A 12328-nucleotide genomic window follows, 5' to 3' on the forward strand; every position below is an offset into this window, starting at 1 on the left:
TCCGATTTCTAAACCGTCCGAGTTTAACATTTAACAATTTAATTATTGTAAGCCAGGTGACGAAGGTCCCTTAACATTAATCATAATATAAAATAAAACTCCTACATGGAATAAACATATTTACTAGAGAATCACACTTGATCATCAACACAATTTTTATTAATTTAGAGATGTTTAAATGTAACTGATGACATTGTGCATGTATCTTCTTTGTTTTTGTAGTGAGTAAATCAAAACGCTCTCCAAACATTTACAAGAACAAAATGTGAAATTAATAAAGAATGCACAGCATAACAGAAAAAAACCTTCTGCATATAAAGTTTTATTACGCATTGATTTTAACTCTTGGATGCCTTTCACACCTGCAATCACAGGGCAAATAAACTCTGAATTACATCTGAAACAAGGAAAAAAAACAACTGAATTTAGTGAGGTTTTTTTGGTGAGTTGTACTTATTTTAAGTCTGTTGCTGCTGTGCTTTGCTGAAAATAATTACGTCTTCTTGGTAGAGATAATCATTGCATTGATTGATTAGCGTGTGGTCACACTCACCTGGGCGGGACATGCTTCTCTCCAGCTGCTTGAAGGATTCCCCCGTCAGCGTGTGGATCTCGTCCTTCAGCCGGCGGTGGCCTTCCAGCGTCAGGTGCCAGAAACACGACTTCCTCTTGCCGTCTCTGCACAGCTGGTTGCAGGTCTTGCGGAAGCTGCTGTTGAAGCACAGGTTGTGTCGGATGGTGTTCTTCCAGCCATCTGGAGCCGTCTGGAAGAAGGGGAAGTGCTCTCTGGGAGGGATATTATTGATTGTTAACATGAGATTGGAGCTTTAATTTTCACATAAATCTGTTGACTGTGCATTTTACCAGACTGTCATAACTGTGACCTGGTGAAGTTGTATATCTGCTGGACTTTGAGGCTCCCTGTGTGGCTGCTTTTGAGCGCCAAGGCGATGAGGATGCAGTAGTTCACGGGTGGACGAGGCCAGCATCCTGGCTTCAGGGTCTTACTGTCCTGGAAGCAGACAGAAAATGTATTTTAAATGCCCATTTATCCACTTGTACAGTGCTCATTTTAAACTTTTCCCAATAGCACCCAGAAGAAAGCATGCAAACGGCCCACTCTAGCTCAAATTTACAGAAAAATGTAATAATTTCTAAAAGATTTAAAGACCCCTGTCTTTAAATATACTTCAGAAAGATGTCACTACAAGGAACTTTCATGTCATTTTGGCGCTCCCTGTGGCCAAAAGTGGTAGTATTTCGGAGCACCAGAATCCCTTTGGAAAACCGCCAATTTTACTGCATCAGATTCTGATTTCACCAGAATCCGACCCGGTGGTTCCGATGACGAGCTTTAAGAATAACTATATAGAAACAGACATGTTCCCTCTGATGGTCTCATTTACTGATGGGGGTCATATAAAGGATCAGGACTAAACTGACTGATTCAGAAACAGTTAAAAGTTCCTCACAGTCATTTTAAAGATTGGACAAAAACATCGTTAAGTAGTAAGTTAACTCTCAAAAAGGAGTCCACCGCTCCCCTGTCCCAAGGCGTCCCCCAGGGTTCGGTGCTTGGTCCTCTTTTGTTCATCGTCTACCTGCTCCCTCTTGGAAAAAAATCATATATCAACATGGTCTCCACTTCCACGCCGATGACGTCCAGCTCTACATCTCCACTAAAGCCATCACCACTGCTACTCACTCCACTCTGACCAACTGCCTCACTGACATTAAACCAGGGATGCAAAGCAACTTCCTTAAACTCAACTGTGATAAAATCGGACATGATCATCAACACTGGGGCCACGCCTGTGGAATAAGCTCCCGGAGAAGATCAGGGCCTTAGACTCCCTCACCGCTTTTAAATCAAATCTTAAAACTCACCTGTTCCTCTCTGCCTTCCCCTAAGGTCTTGGTAATTTAGATTGCTTGTGTTTGGGTGGTTGTTCAGTTTTAATAGATATTCTTAGATTTCATTATGATTAAATTAATTCATTTATTTAAATTCTTATTTTATTTTTTGTTTGTTTTTAGCGTTTTATTATTATATTTGATTATTGTGATTGTTTTACCCTGTGCAGCACCTTGATATTTCTTTGTATTTTAAAGTGTGCTATATAAATAAAATCCATTATTATTATTATTATCATCGGTCCCAAATCCCTGACAAAAACCAGTCACAACTTCTGCCTCACCATGGACAACTCCACTCTGTCGCAACCTTGGAGTCATGTTTGACAGCAACCTCTACTTTAAACACCACGTCAATCAAATCACCAGAGCTGCCTTCTTCCATCTAAAAAACATCGCCCGTCTCCGCCCATCACTCTCCCTATCTGCTGCTGAAACTCTGATCCATACCTTCATCCCCTCCAGAATCGACTACTGCAACAGCATTCTTTATGGCACATCATCCAAAGTCCTAAATAAACTCCTGTACATCCAGAACTCTGCTGCTCGTCTGCTCACATCACCCCTGTTCTCCAGAATCTCCACTGGCTTCCCGTCCCACAACGGATCCAATACAAAGTCCTGCTCCTCACTCACAAAGCCCTCCATAATCAGGCCCCCTCCTACCCCACAGACCTGCTCCATCACCACACTCCATCCCGTCGGCTCCACTCCTCTGATGCCAACCTCCTGTCTCTGCCAGTCAGGACCAAGCACCGGACATGGGGCCGACTCTGGAACTCTCTCCCCAAACACATCAGAGACTGCAATGATCTTTTAATGTTCAAATCAGAAATCAAAACTCACCTTTTCAGAACTGCTTTTAATGTCTGACGAATGCTGTGTTTTAAGTTTTTAAAATGCCTGTAAAGCGTCTTTGAGAACTTTGAAAAGTGCTCTATAAATAAAATGTATTATAAATGTGTTTTATCAGATTTGATTGTCATAGTTGGTAACATCATAGGAGCCCCGCCCACTTCAAACCAGGAAGAAAAGAACAGCTAAAAACAGGCAGATAACTTTGTGATATAATTGAGAAAACAGTTGTTTCTGGCCTTTAAACAGTTGATTATAGAGTTCCCTGACTCCCAGTGGAGGAACCTGGATCAGAGTTCTTACTCGGGCCCTCGGGGTTCTTCCCTTTCGTCTGTTCTTCGCTGTAAGACGAGAGACGTCTTCATCGTTGATCTAATAGTCAAAGACAATCATAACACACAAACACAAATTATCAGTGCAATGCATCCTGTAGTAGTACAAGTGGTATGTTTTTTTTTTAAAACATAATTTACATTTTGAAAATAGAGATCAAATCTTTTTTAACTAGTATCAGAACTCCTTTATGCCTGGTATTAATATGGGATCTGTATTTGGAGCTTACATCTGAATAAGAAAAAACATGTTAATGCACACATAATGCATTGCTATAGAAGAGAAAATAAGGAGAGCCCACAAAGCATCATTGCTTTCCTTGACCTGGAGGACACCATGTGTGTTGAGTCCAACAAGCCTTGACTTGATATGCATCTCGAGACCAGATCATAATGAGGAGAACTTATTCATACTAGTTATAACTGCGCAAACACCAAATCAGATGTACATTTTTTACAAATTCAGATAATCTCTTAAATCCAGGGGACAATGGTTTGTTACTGCCACAGGCAAACATTTGATGAATCAAACGATTACTGTAAACACAGAAATCATACTATTTTGCAGAACAAAACAACCAGTCTGAGATGGTTTGCAAGAGAAGTTCTAAGACCGTCTCCAAGTGGACCTTTGAGTTTTGATTGCAGTGAGAACAAAATCTGATCGTGTTGCAGGAAGTGAACCAGAACGCAGGCTGCCTGTGTGAGCGTTTGTTGAAAAGGACGCAAGCACATGACAGGTTACCATAAGTGGGAGAGGAAATGACAAGGACTTCTGCAGAAGTACAAGGTTTTTCTTGACATCTGGGTCAAAAGAGAACATACAAAATAGAGACATTTATAAAGTAATTTGGAGAAAAACTAGAGGAGAAGAAATTTGTGTGCTTAGAAGATCAAAAAAATAAAATAAAGAGAGAGAGAGAGAGAGAACTATCTTTGCAAAGGGCACCATATTGTTCTCGCAAGTCAATAAAAGCAGACTGGACTTTTTTAGTGAGTGGGCTTAAAGCGACAAGCGCTAAAACTGGGGGTTTCAGACAGAGGCTGAATACAGGCATATATTCAGACAGACAGTATGAAAAATGTGTTTTTTAAACAAAAAGCATGTTGACGTGCTCTAGTAGAAACCCAAAATACAAGTATGAAACTTGAAGAAGGCACGATGTGTGTCCTTTAATGGATGTTACTTTCAATTTTTAACTATTTTCTGACACAACATGCAAAACAATTGATTGAGAAAGCAATCCGAAGGTTATTATATTATAACGGCATTTTAAAGTCCACAAGTAGAGCGGCTTTAAAAAGGCAAGCAAAAAACAGCTTTTTTAACATAAACCGTGTGAAAATAGAGGCCTTTAATGGCACTTTAGGCTTTCCATAAAAAAAAAAAACAGCTCCATTGTGCATCTAGAGGTGTAACAGGAAACCTTTAAGACTGGTTGCACAATATGAGCTTTGATTGTGACACAGTATAACAGAGAGATGCTGATGTCCGCAGTATGAACTCTACCATGTAGTCAGTGGAGTGCAGCCGGTCCTCCTGCAGAGCAGCACCGTGGAGGACCGACATGTGGATCTCTGTGGTGAGAGGTTTCTGGGTCTCTGCAGCCGGTTGGATTCCCTCAGCAGGTTCACAGACTCTCTGCAGACCTGCTGCGTTTCCTCCGTACCGGATCGGGCAGGCGATGCTGGGATTCACCAGCAGCCACAGGTTCGGCTTCACGAAGGTGTCTGAAGGACAGAAGAATAGAAAGGCAGACATTTAAGGTTCGACATCAAACAGTTCAGTGTTATTTACTTGGTAGGAGGCAAAAATCAAGTAAAACAAAAGAGGATATTTTAAGTTTCAGCACAGTGAAAGCACCTTCGTCTTTGAGTGAAAAAGAAGAAACATTCATTTTAAAATTTTGCATGTTTTCCTCATCAGGAAGAGAAAGAAAAATAGCGCATAAAAGATGGGGAAAGTGCTGTAACATGCGGGTAAAAGCTCAGGAAAAAGCTAATAATTGGACCTTGATTTGTGTCTAGAATTAACACCTCACAGTTCTTTGTCTCCATCAACCAGTCCAGCTGCAGTTCACATCCATTTCTGTCCAAATTGTGCCACCACTTCGTCTCTTTATCCTTCAAGACATTTGTGTAAAACTGTCATAAGTAGAATGTGAAAGGACGAGGAAAAACAAAAGGCTTGCTGGCAGATGAAAACGTGGAAGCAGGTTTCAGAATGTTTGTGATGGAGGAAATAAATGAGATGCATTTGTTGAAGGGATAGCCTGACATTTGGGAAATGCATGAACACTTTTTTACCTTTTTTTCCAGAGTGAGATGAGAAGATCTTGAATATGAGAGATATGAGATGGTTAGCTTAGCTTAGCATAAAAACAGTATTCAGGGAGAAAATGCTTGCCGGGCTTTGTCAAATAATAATTAATCTGACCAGCATCTCAGAATAACTCGTTATGACTTGTTTGGTTTTGGTACGGACACAAAAACAATTTGCTAAACTAAGCTAGCCATCTCCTGGTTGTAGTTTCATATTAGAATAAAATCAAAATCAGATTTCTTCTCAACTAAACTTGAACAGTGTGTATTTCCCAAAATGTCAAACTATTCCTGTACAAGCACGGAAACTTTGACACAGGATCATTTTAATGTACAGTACCAGTCAAAAGTTTGTTCACACCTTCTCATTCAACTACTCTGAAGAATCTAAAATATAAAACATATTCTGGTTTGTTGAGCATTTGTTTGTTTACCACATAATTCCATATGTGTTCCTTCATAGTTTGGATGTCTTCAATATTAATCTACAATGTAGAATAAAAAAAAAAAAAAAAGAAAAACCTTTGAATGAGAAGGTGTGTCCAAACTTTTGACTGGTACTGTATATATATAAAATAAAAATATATATAAAATAAAAATAAAAATAAAGAAAACCATTGAATGAGAAGGTGTGTCCAAACTTTTGACTGGTACTGTATATATATAAAATAAAAATATATATAAAATAAAATTAAAATAAAAAAAACCATTGAATGAGAAGGTGTGTCCAAACTTTTGACTGGTACTGTAGATATAGAATGACATTTAAATGTGTATTGAGAAGTGCTGCAGGAATGAGACCTAAACCAGGAAGACAGTCAGCATTTCTGCTCTTCCTGTACTCGTCCTAAAGTCAATGTGGTTATTTTCTTTGTTTAAATGCCTGAAAGCAAGTCTGTGTTGAACACAAGCTGAAGTGATTTCAACGTGGTGGTGATGTTAAGTCATGTGACCGTGGTGTAGTTCCTTTATAGCCCAACGTTAGCTTTTTACTTCTGCTGATTGTATTCAGGCTTCAAAAAAAATAAATAAGTGTTGTTCATTTGTGAAGACTACCTTGATGAACAAAACCTGCACGCATCATAAACGTTTGTTTGACACAGATTATCTTCTGTAATAATCCAAAATTCAATGGAAGAATCACATCGGACACCCTGTTGGACTACAAAAATGTCATCCGTTTTCTGAAGAAAACAGGGTGAATCCTGCATCAGCTCACCTGACGTTTTATCGTACCAAATGAATTCATCTTTTCTCCTTGAGGCTCTTGCAGACGGCCTCTGGACCACGTATTGATCGTTCAGTTTGTCATCTGTCATCAGTGATGGATTAACACACACACACACACACACACACACACACACACATACAGACTGACAAAAACTGCACTTTTAAATCAGTTGATTTGACCTCCAGTTAACTTTAACATTTATAACGTCTTCAGTGTTTTCTTCTGTGCTGTTTGGATTTAACGTGAGTGAACGACCATCATCCTTTAACCTCCAGTGAAACCAGAGTAAAGAGAAATAAAACCAGTCACCGTGGTAGAACTGGTCGGTGGTAGTGGCCAGCTTCAGCTCCTTGTCCATGTCCCAGTCCGTCAGGCCCACAGAGCAGTGCAGGCCGAACAGTCCAGCTTTGGTTTTCAGCTGTAAGCTCATTGTTGGATGTGTTTCATTCAGAAGCTCTCTGATTCACTGAGAACCCTGCAGGCTGCCGGATCAACAGCTGGAGCTCAGCAGCCTGATTGGACTCAATCAGCACTAAAGAGTTCAGCCTGTGTGAGTCTCTCTGATCAGGGAGGCATTTGATCCTGCAGCTGCATTTTAGTTTAATAAGTCTGACTGTGTTTCACAAACGTAATGGAATAATTATTCTGAATTTGAACTAACTGGAGCAGAATTTAGCTTAATTTATTAAATAAAATCCCCGTTGTTAACGATGTTTCCTATTAAGGTCAGGCGATGACGTCGGAGCTGTCTCCATGACAACTAAACAAGCTCGATCTGCAGAGGAAGACCGGGACAAAGCTCAAAAACAAGCGGATTTGTTAAAATGAAAAATTGGTCGACCAACTAGAAAAGGCTCTTTTTCAGAGCCGCCATTTTTTTTTTACATCTGACAGGTAAACACAGGTGTTATTGATAAAAATAATGCATGCACAATCAGGGCATCAGGGCCCCGATTCACCTGAATGGAACAGGGCCATTCCATTTATCGATCACACCTGTTTACACTGCAATACGTCTAATAAGATACTGAAAAGTGCTGATTCATGGTTATACACCTCCGCCAACCAGTCAAGTTGCAGTTTACATCCACGTCTGTCCATAATATCACCACTTAATCATTTTATCCTGTTAGACATTTGTGTGAAATTGTCATAATTAGCAGATGAATTCTTGAGTTATGGGTTATGTGATGATTTCTGACCCACGCACTCAAAGGACAAACATCAACGTTTCTACCTGTATTCTTCTGAAATATGTCATTTTCTGTCTTTAGCATCTCCAACTTTCCTACATTTGTCACAAACCCGTCTTTTAAACATTCTCCAGACCTCCATTATTTCAGTTAGTTCTATTTATTTTTTTCGTTACATTTACAGTACACATTCCACAAGTAAGAAACAGAAACAAATCAACATTTTTTTTTTTTACAACATGAATAAACAAAATCATAGAGTCATCTTTAAATATCTATATATCTTTGTAAAGTTTGAACATTAAGTCGGTCGTATACTCACAAGATTTCACCTCATTCCAGCACGTTCATTTACACAAACTCGGGGACGGGAAGCTCAGCTGCTGTATTCTTTTAATATCTAACAACGATCTAGTTAAGACAGCAAATCAGGTCGGGGGCTCACACGCTTCAAACTTTTAAAGGTTTTGTTTAAGGGGGGAGGGGGGGTAAACCACAGTTATGACCAGACATGCCGACAAAAAATAGCACTAAAACAGAAATAAATACAGGTTTTATGAAGCCTGGTGGGGACTGATGATGAGCAGAGGAATGTTTTCATGACTGGCTGAACTTCTGCGGTTTGTTCTGATTTTGGACATTTTGGTGGCTGATAAATCCCCAAAACAGAGAGCAAGCTGCAGCTCTAGAGATTGACATGATCTCCAAAAAAGATGGTGGTTGTGTGCTGCGCTGGAAATAAAGTCAAAGCTTTTTCTTTTCTGGCATGACGGCGGTGAGTAAATTGCAAATTCTTCTCCTTGTATTTTGTCAGCTGACATGTCAGGTAAACAGGGCATGCCGTTAAAAACAACACATCGAGCGACAGAACGTTTAGACAAACAGAGGTGAGTGTTTGAAAGTCAAATGAGTGGCCTCCTTTATCTGCAGAGCTGATTTAAAGAAGCACCAACCACCTCTGTTTGACTGAACTCATGTGACTTCTTACAGCTGAAAACACAGCATCTAAGATGTTTGTGTGTTTTGCATTGTAAGAAATAACTCCGAAAGAAAGTTGCCGAAAAACCAATTTACACCTGCGAGTGAAGAATGCAGGAGATTTAGCATCGAACCGTCAGAATGTTTAACACCGAGGTGGGACACTGCTCAAGACATGAATGAAATGATGATGGGAGGAATGAGGAGGAGGAGGAGGAGGAAGAGGAAGCTCAAAAGATGGGGATGTAGTTGTCGATCTTGGCGCGGTGCCGCTGGGCGATGCACTCGGCGATCCACACGATGTTCCTGCACTCCTGCTCCTTCAGCTTGACGTAGGCGTAGAAGACGCTGAAGTGGAACTGGTTGAGGAAGGCCAGCTTGTTCAGCTTCACCTGCGAAGGAGGGAGGAGGAGGAGGAAGAGGAGGAAGGAGGAGGTTGAGTGTGCAACACCACAAAGCTCAGGGTTTTTGCCCTCATTCAGAAAATGTTCATGGTTAATAAAAATGTATGTTCCACTAATATTCCTGTGGATTCTGCAGGACCCAGCTGTGTTGAATGTAAAAGCCCTGTATAGTCTTACATTCTTTTTATTGATAAATTGAATTTGTCTCTGACTTTGTCTTCTGCAGGTTTGTAGTTTTGTGAAGCGAGAAAGCAAAAGAAAGAGCGCAAAGGAGGAAAGTGAGTTCAACCTCCTCCTGAGTGAACAAACTGCTGAGCTGCAAATGAAGTCATCATGAGAAGAAATACAAACAGCTGTGAGATCAGCTACAAGGACATTTAAGCTGCGTTCCAAATCTTATTCTTTGTTTACTTTCAGTACATACTGAAGCTGCCCTTACAAAGTATGAACTGTTGCATCCAGTTTGAATTCTATTGGCATCTACTACTTCATCATAACATGGCACCTTGACCTTCGACCCCCCTGCTCATATAAATATCTGCTGCCAAAAGGATTGTGGGTCAGAATAGCAAGAAAAGCATGCTGCAAAAACTCGACTGTGGTAGAACATCCTGGTATTTTTGGCAAACTGTGAATTGTGACATACTAAATCTGGCACACTAAACAGCCTGGTAGGACGGACATTGATACGCACAGCTAGGAGGAGTGAAGACAGAAGGTTAAAAAGCAACGTAAAGGCTGGATAATGAAGAAACGTCTCCGGTGGACACTGACACTATGATGCAGCCGTGACTGAGCCGTGTTCATTAAAGCAACGCAGCTAAGTAGCTTCTCAAAGCAGTGTTAGTCTGGTCATGTGTGTGTCACCTCGTGCTCAAAGAAACGGTCCTCCAGTGTTTTGTCGCCCGGGTTGCTGCCGGCTCCTTCGAACAGCAGCTTGTACTCCTGAAGACACGAGAAAAGGTCAGACATATTGACAGTGAACACTTAGAGACACGAGAAAACAAGACAGAACGTGTTATTTAAAACTCCACATAAACGTTTGCTTTAACTTTTAATAGAAAGTCAGAAGGGTAGGTCCAAAGAACAGATACGTCGTCAGTGGGTCTGGAACTTACTGGATAGAAATCAGCGACGATCTTGACCTGATCGTAGTCGTCTGCCCGGGCCAGCTGAGCAAGGCCTTCTGGGTAAAGCTTGCCGCAGTGGGGGAAGAGCTTGGCGCGGTCCTCCTTGGACAGCTCGGTGCCGAACGAGTTGATGGTGATGATGAAGGCTCTCCTGTCCGCCTCGAACTGCAGCGGAGACGGGAAGGTGAGTGGAGGAAGTGACAAAGTGACGGACGGAGGCGACGCTTTCACCCACAGCCAGAAACACTGAGCGCGTTTATATGATGCTGATTATTGACCATTTAATCACCAAGAAGAACAGTCAAAAGATATATTTCAAATGAAAAAATAGAGAAGATGAAAAGAGATTGTCTGGTCCTCCTTAAAAGGTCAGTAATCAGGTCATAATGGAAAAGCATGTTTTCTTTCAGACGGTCCTTAAACACATCATGTGTGAAGAATTCTTACGTCAGAAACCCAACCTAAGCTAAGCTTAAAATTGGGATATTTCATGAAATAAAAAAACTATTCTACATTTCTCATTAAAAATCTTGCCCCAAATAAAACCGCTTAGTCAAACAAGATTCTGTACAGAACATTAAAACCCGAGCTCCTCGGCGCAACTAGGAATTATGATTGACTCTTTTTTTTATGAATGATGGCATTATAACTGTGCTATTTTTGCACTAAAGACATTCATGAGTTCTCTCTACTTCTACCCATGGTTGCTCTGCTTCCACAGAGGTGCCGTCTCAGTGAAACTCAAGGCCACAGAGAGTAAAAGTGCCCCAATCGCTCCGGGTTCAGAGGGTTACGTGAGCCCGAGCATCAGATAAACTCTGCTCCTTAGCTTCTTTGAACTTCAGATATTTAAAATCAGCCAGACTTCCTCCACCAGCTGAACGTGTGTTAGGATTTTATTGATACTAGTGATCATATTGATTCTTCTTATGGGTTTGGGTCCTTCTGAATACTCTTAATGGTTGTATGGCATCGATAACGTTACCTCCCTAATTCTAAAGTACCGATAACAAAACCGTTACCTCCGGGGCTTCTCAATATTCGGCTTGTCATTACCCGGTTACCGTTTGGAACAGAGTTTCAGAGGGCATCCCTATGTTTGTATGCAATTTGGTTTCTGTTTTCAGTCTATACACAGAGCAGAGACTCACCTCCAGAATAGGACACATGGTGTCAGCCGTGGTTCCTCCGAGGTTGGAGCAGAACTTGTAGAAAGCCTCCAGGTAAGCCTGAGAGGAGATGGGTCAAAATGTTAATGCAGGCAACCAATAAATACACAAATACATGAAGAAAATCCTTGCAGTTCTTTAAAATGTATTATCAAATTAGAATATAAAAAGTATTTTGATGTATAATATACAAAAAAAATATTTTCAATCGTCAGTATCCCTTATTTCAAGATCTCTTATCATTTTAATCTTCTGCCTATTTTCTTAGATTCTCTTCTTTTAACAAACATAATCAAGTATGTTAATTATTACTTTGATCATAACTATATTATGCTTTACCTTGTAAAGTGTGTTACGAATGATTTCAATGTTCATCTCATCCAAGTCCTGTTCAGATATGCAGTCCTGGAAGAATGCAGCTGAAAAGAAAAAAAAGAAATTAAATGTCAAACCAGCAGAAAGGAAATGTTTATTTCAGCTTTGGTGCCACCTTCTGCTCTGCAGCAGACATTACGGTTCAGTTTTCCTACACTTTCATATTTGAAGCTGCCAAAACCACCAAACCACCAGACTCCATTCACAAAAACAGCAATGTTCACATAAACTACAAACCTACTTCAAAAAATCTGAACTATCCACGTTCAGTTATTTCCAAACGTTGACTCAGCTAGTGCTAGCGTTCACATTAATCATAACCTTATTGATTAGCCTACTTAAGTACCGGCTGAGTGAGAGTCTCCATTTGTTAAAAAACATTAAAGAACGCTGATTAAACAGCAGGTTATAAGTGAGAGTACACA

At 40.4% G+C, this 12328-nt stretch overlaps 2 protein-coding genes across 3 annotated transcripts in view; both read right to left on the bottom strand.

The window, feature by feature from the left end:
- Window positions 1-209: 209 nt before the first annotated feature.
- Window positions 210-7188, bottom strand: foxr1 (forkhead box R1). Of its 2 annotated transcripts, XM_054608248.1 has the most exons (7): window positions 6964-7188; window positions 6643-6735; window positions 4612-4832; window positions 3073-3141; window positions 885-1012; window positions 554-786; window positions 213-397 (listed from the first exon to the last, which is right to left on the bottom strand). In XM_054608248.1, exons 1-7 carry the CDS (start codon window positions 7082-7084, stop codon window positions 369-371), a joined length of 894 nt encoding a protein of 297 aa, XP_054464223.1. In that variant the 5' UTR covers window positions 7085-7188; the 3' UTR covers window positions 213-368. The 2 variants fall into 2 exon arrangements, with proteins under 2 accessions (XP_054464231.1, XP_054464223.1); XM_054608256.1 differs by lacking the exon at window positions 6643-6735 and having other exon boundaries at window positions 210-397.
- An 811-nt stretch (window positions 7189-7999) lies between these two features.
- The window catches only part of LOC129099068 (V-type proton ATPase subunit d 1), a 6968-nt gene continuing 2639 nt past the window's right edge, over window positions 8000-12328 (bottom strand). Inside the window, exons 4-8 of the mRNA XM_054608239.1 lie at window positions 11868-11947; window positions 11511-11588; window positions 10348-10524; window positions 10097-10174; window positions 8000-9217 (exon numbers count right to left, since the gene is read on the bottom strand). Coding sequence (XP_054464214.1) covers window positions 9056-9217; window positions 10097-10174; window positions 10348-10524; window positions 11511-11588; window positions 11868-11947 — 575 coding nt within the window. The 3' untranslated portion in view covers window positions 8000-9055. The remainder of the gene's footprint in view (window positions 9218-10096; window positions 10175-10347; window positions 10525-11510; window positions 11589-11867; window positions 11948-12328) is intronic.

The sequence above is a fragment of the Anoplopoma fimbria genome, chromosome 2 (genome assembly GCF_027596085.1).
Source record: "Anoplopoma fimbria isolate UVic2021 breed Golden Eagle Sablefish chromosome 2, Afim_UVic_2022, whole genome shotgun sequence".
NCBI classification, from domain to species: Eukaryota; Metazoa; Chordata; class Actinopteri; order Perciformes; family Anoplopomatidae; genus Anoplopoma; species Anoplopoma fimbria.

Excerpts from the sequence above, each read along its gene's own strand:
- foxr1 (XM_054608248.1), bottom strand. The coding sequence starts at position 7,084 with ATGAGCTTACAGCTGAAAACCAAAGCTGGACTGTTCGGCCTGCACTGC. Across the intron at positions 3,142-4,611 it reads TGCACTCCACTGACTACATG|ATCAACGATGAAGACGTCTC; the intron begins GTAGAGTTCATA and ends TTTGACTATTAG. Across the intron at positions 398-553 it reads GAGAAGCATGTCCCGCCCAG|ATGTAATTCAGAGTTTATTT; the intron begins GTGAGTGTGACC and ends TCCTTGTTTCAG.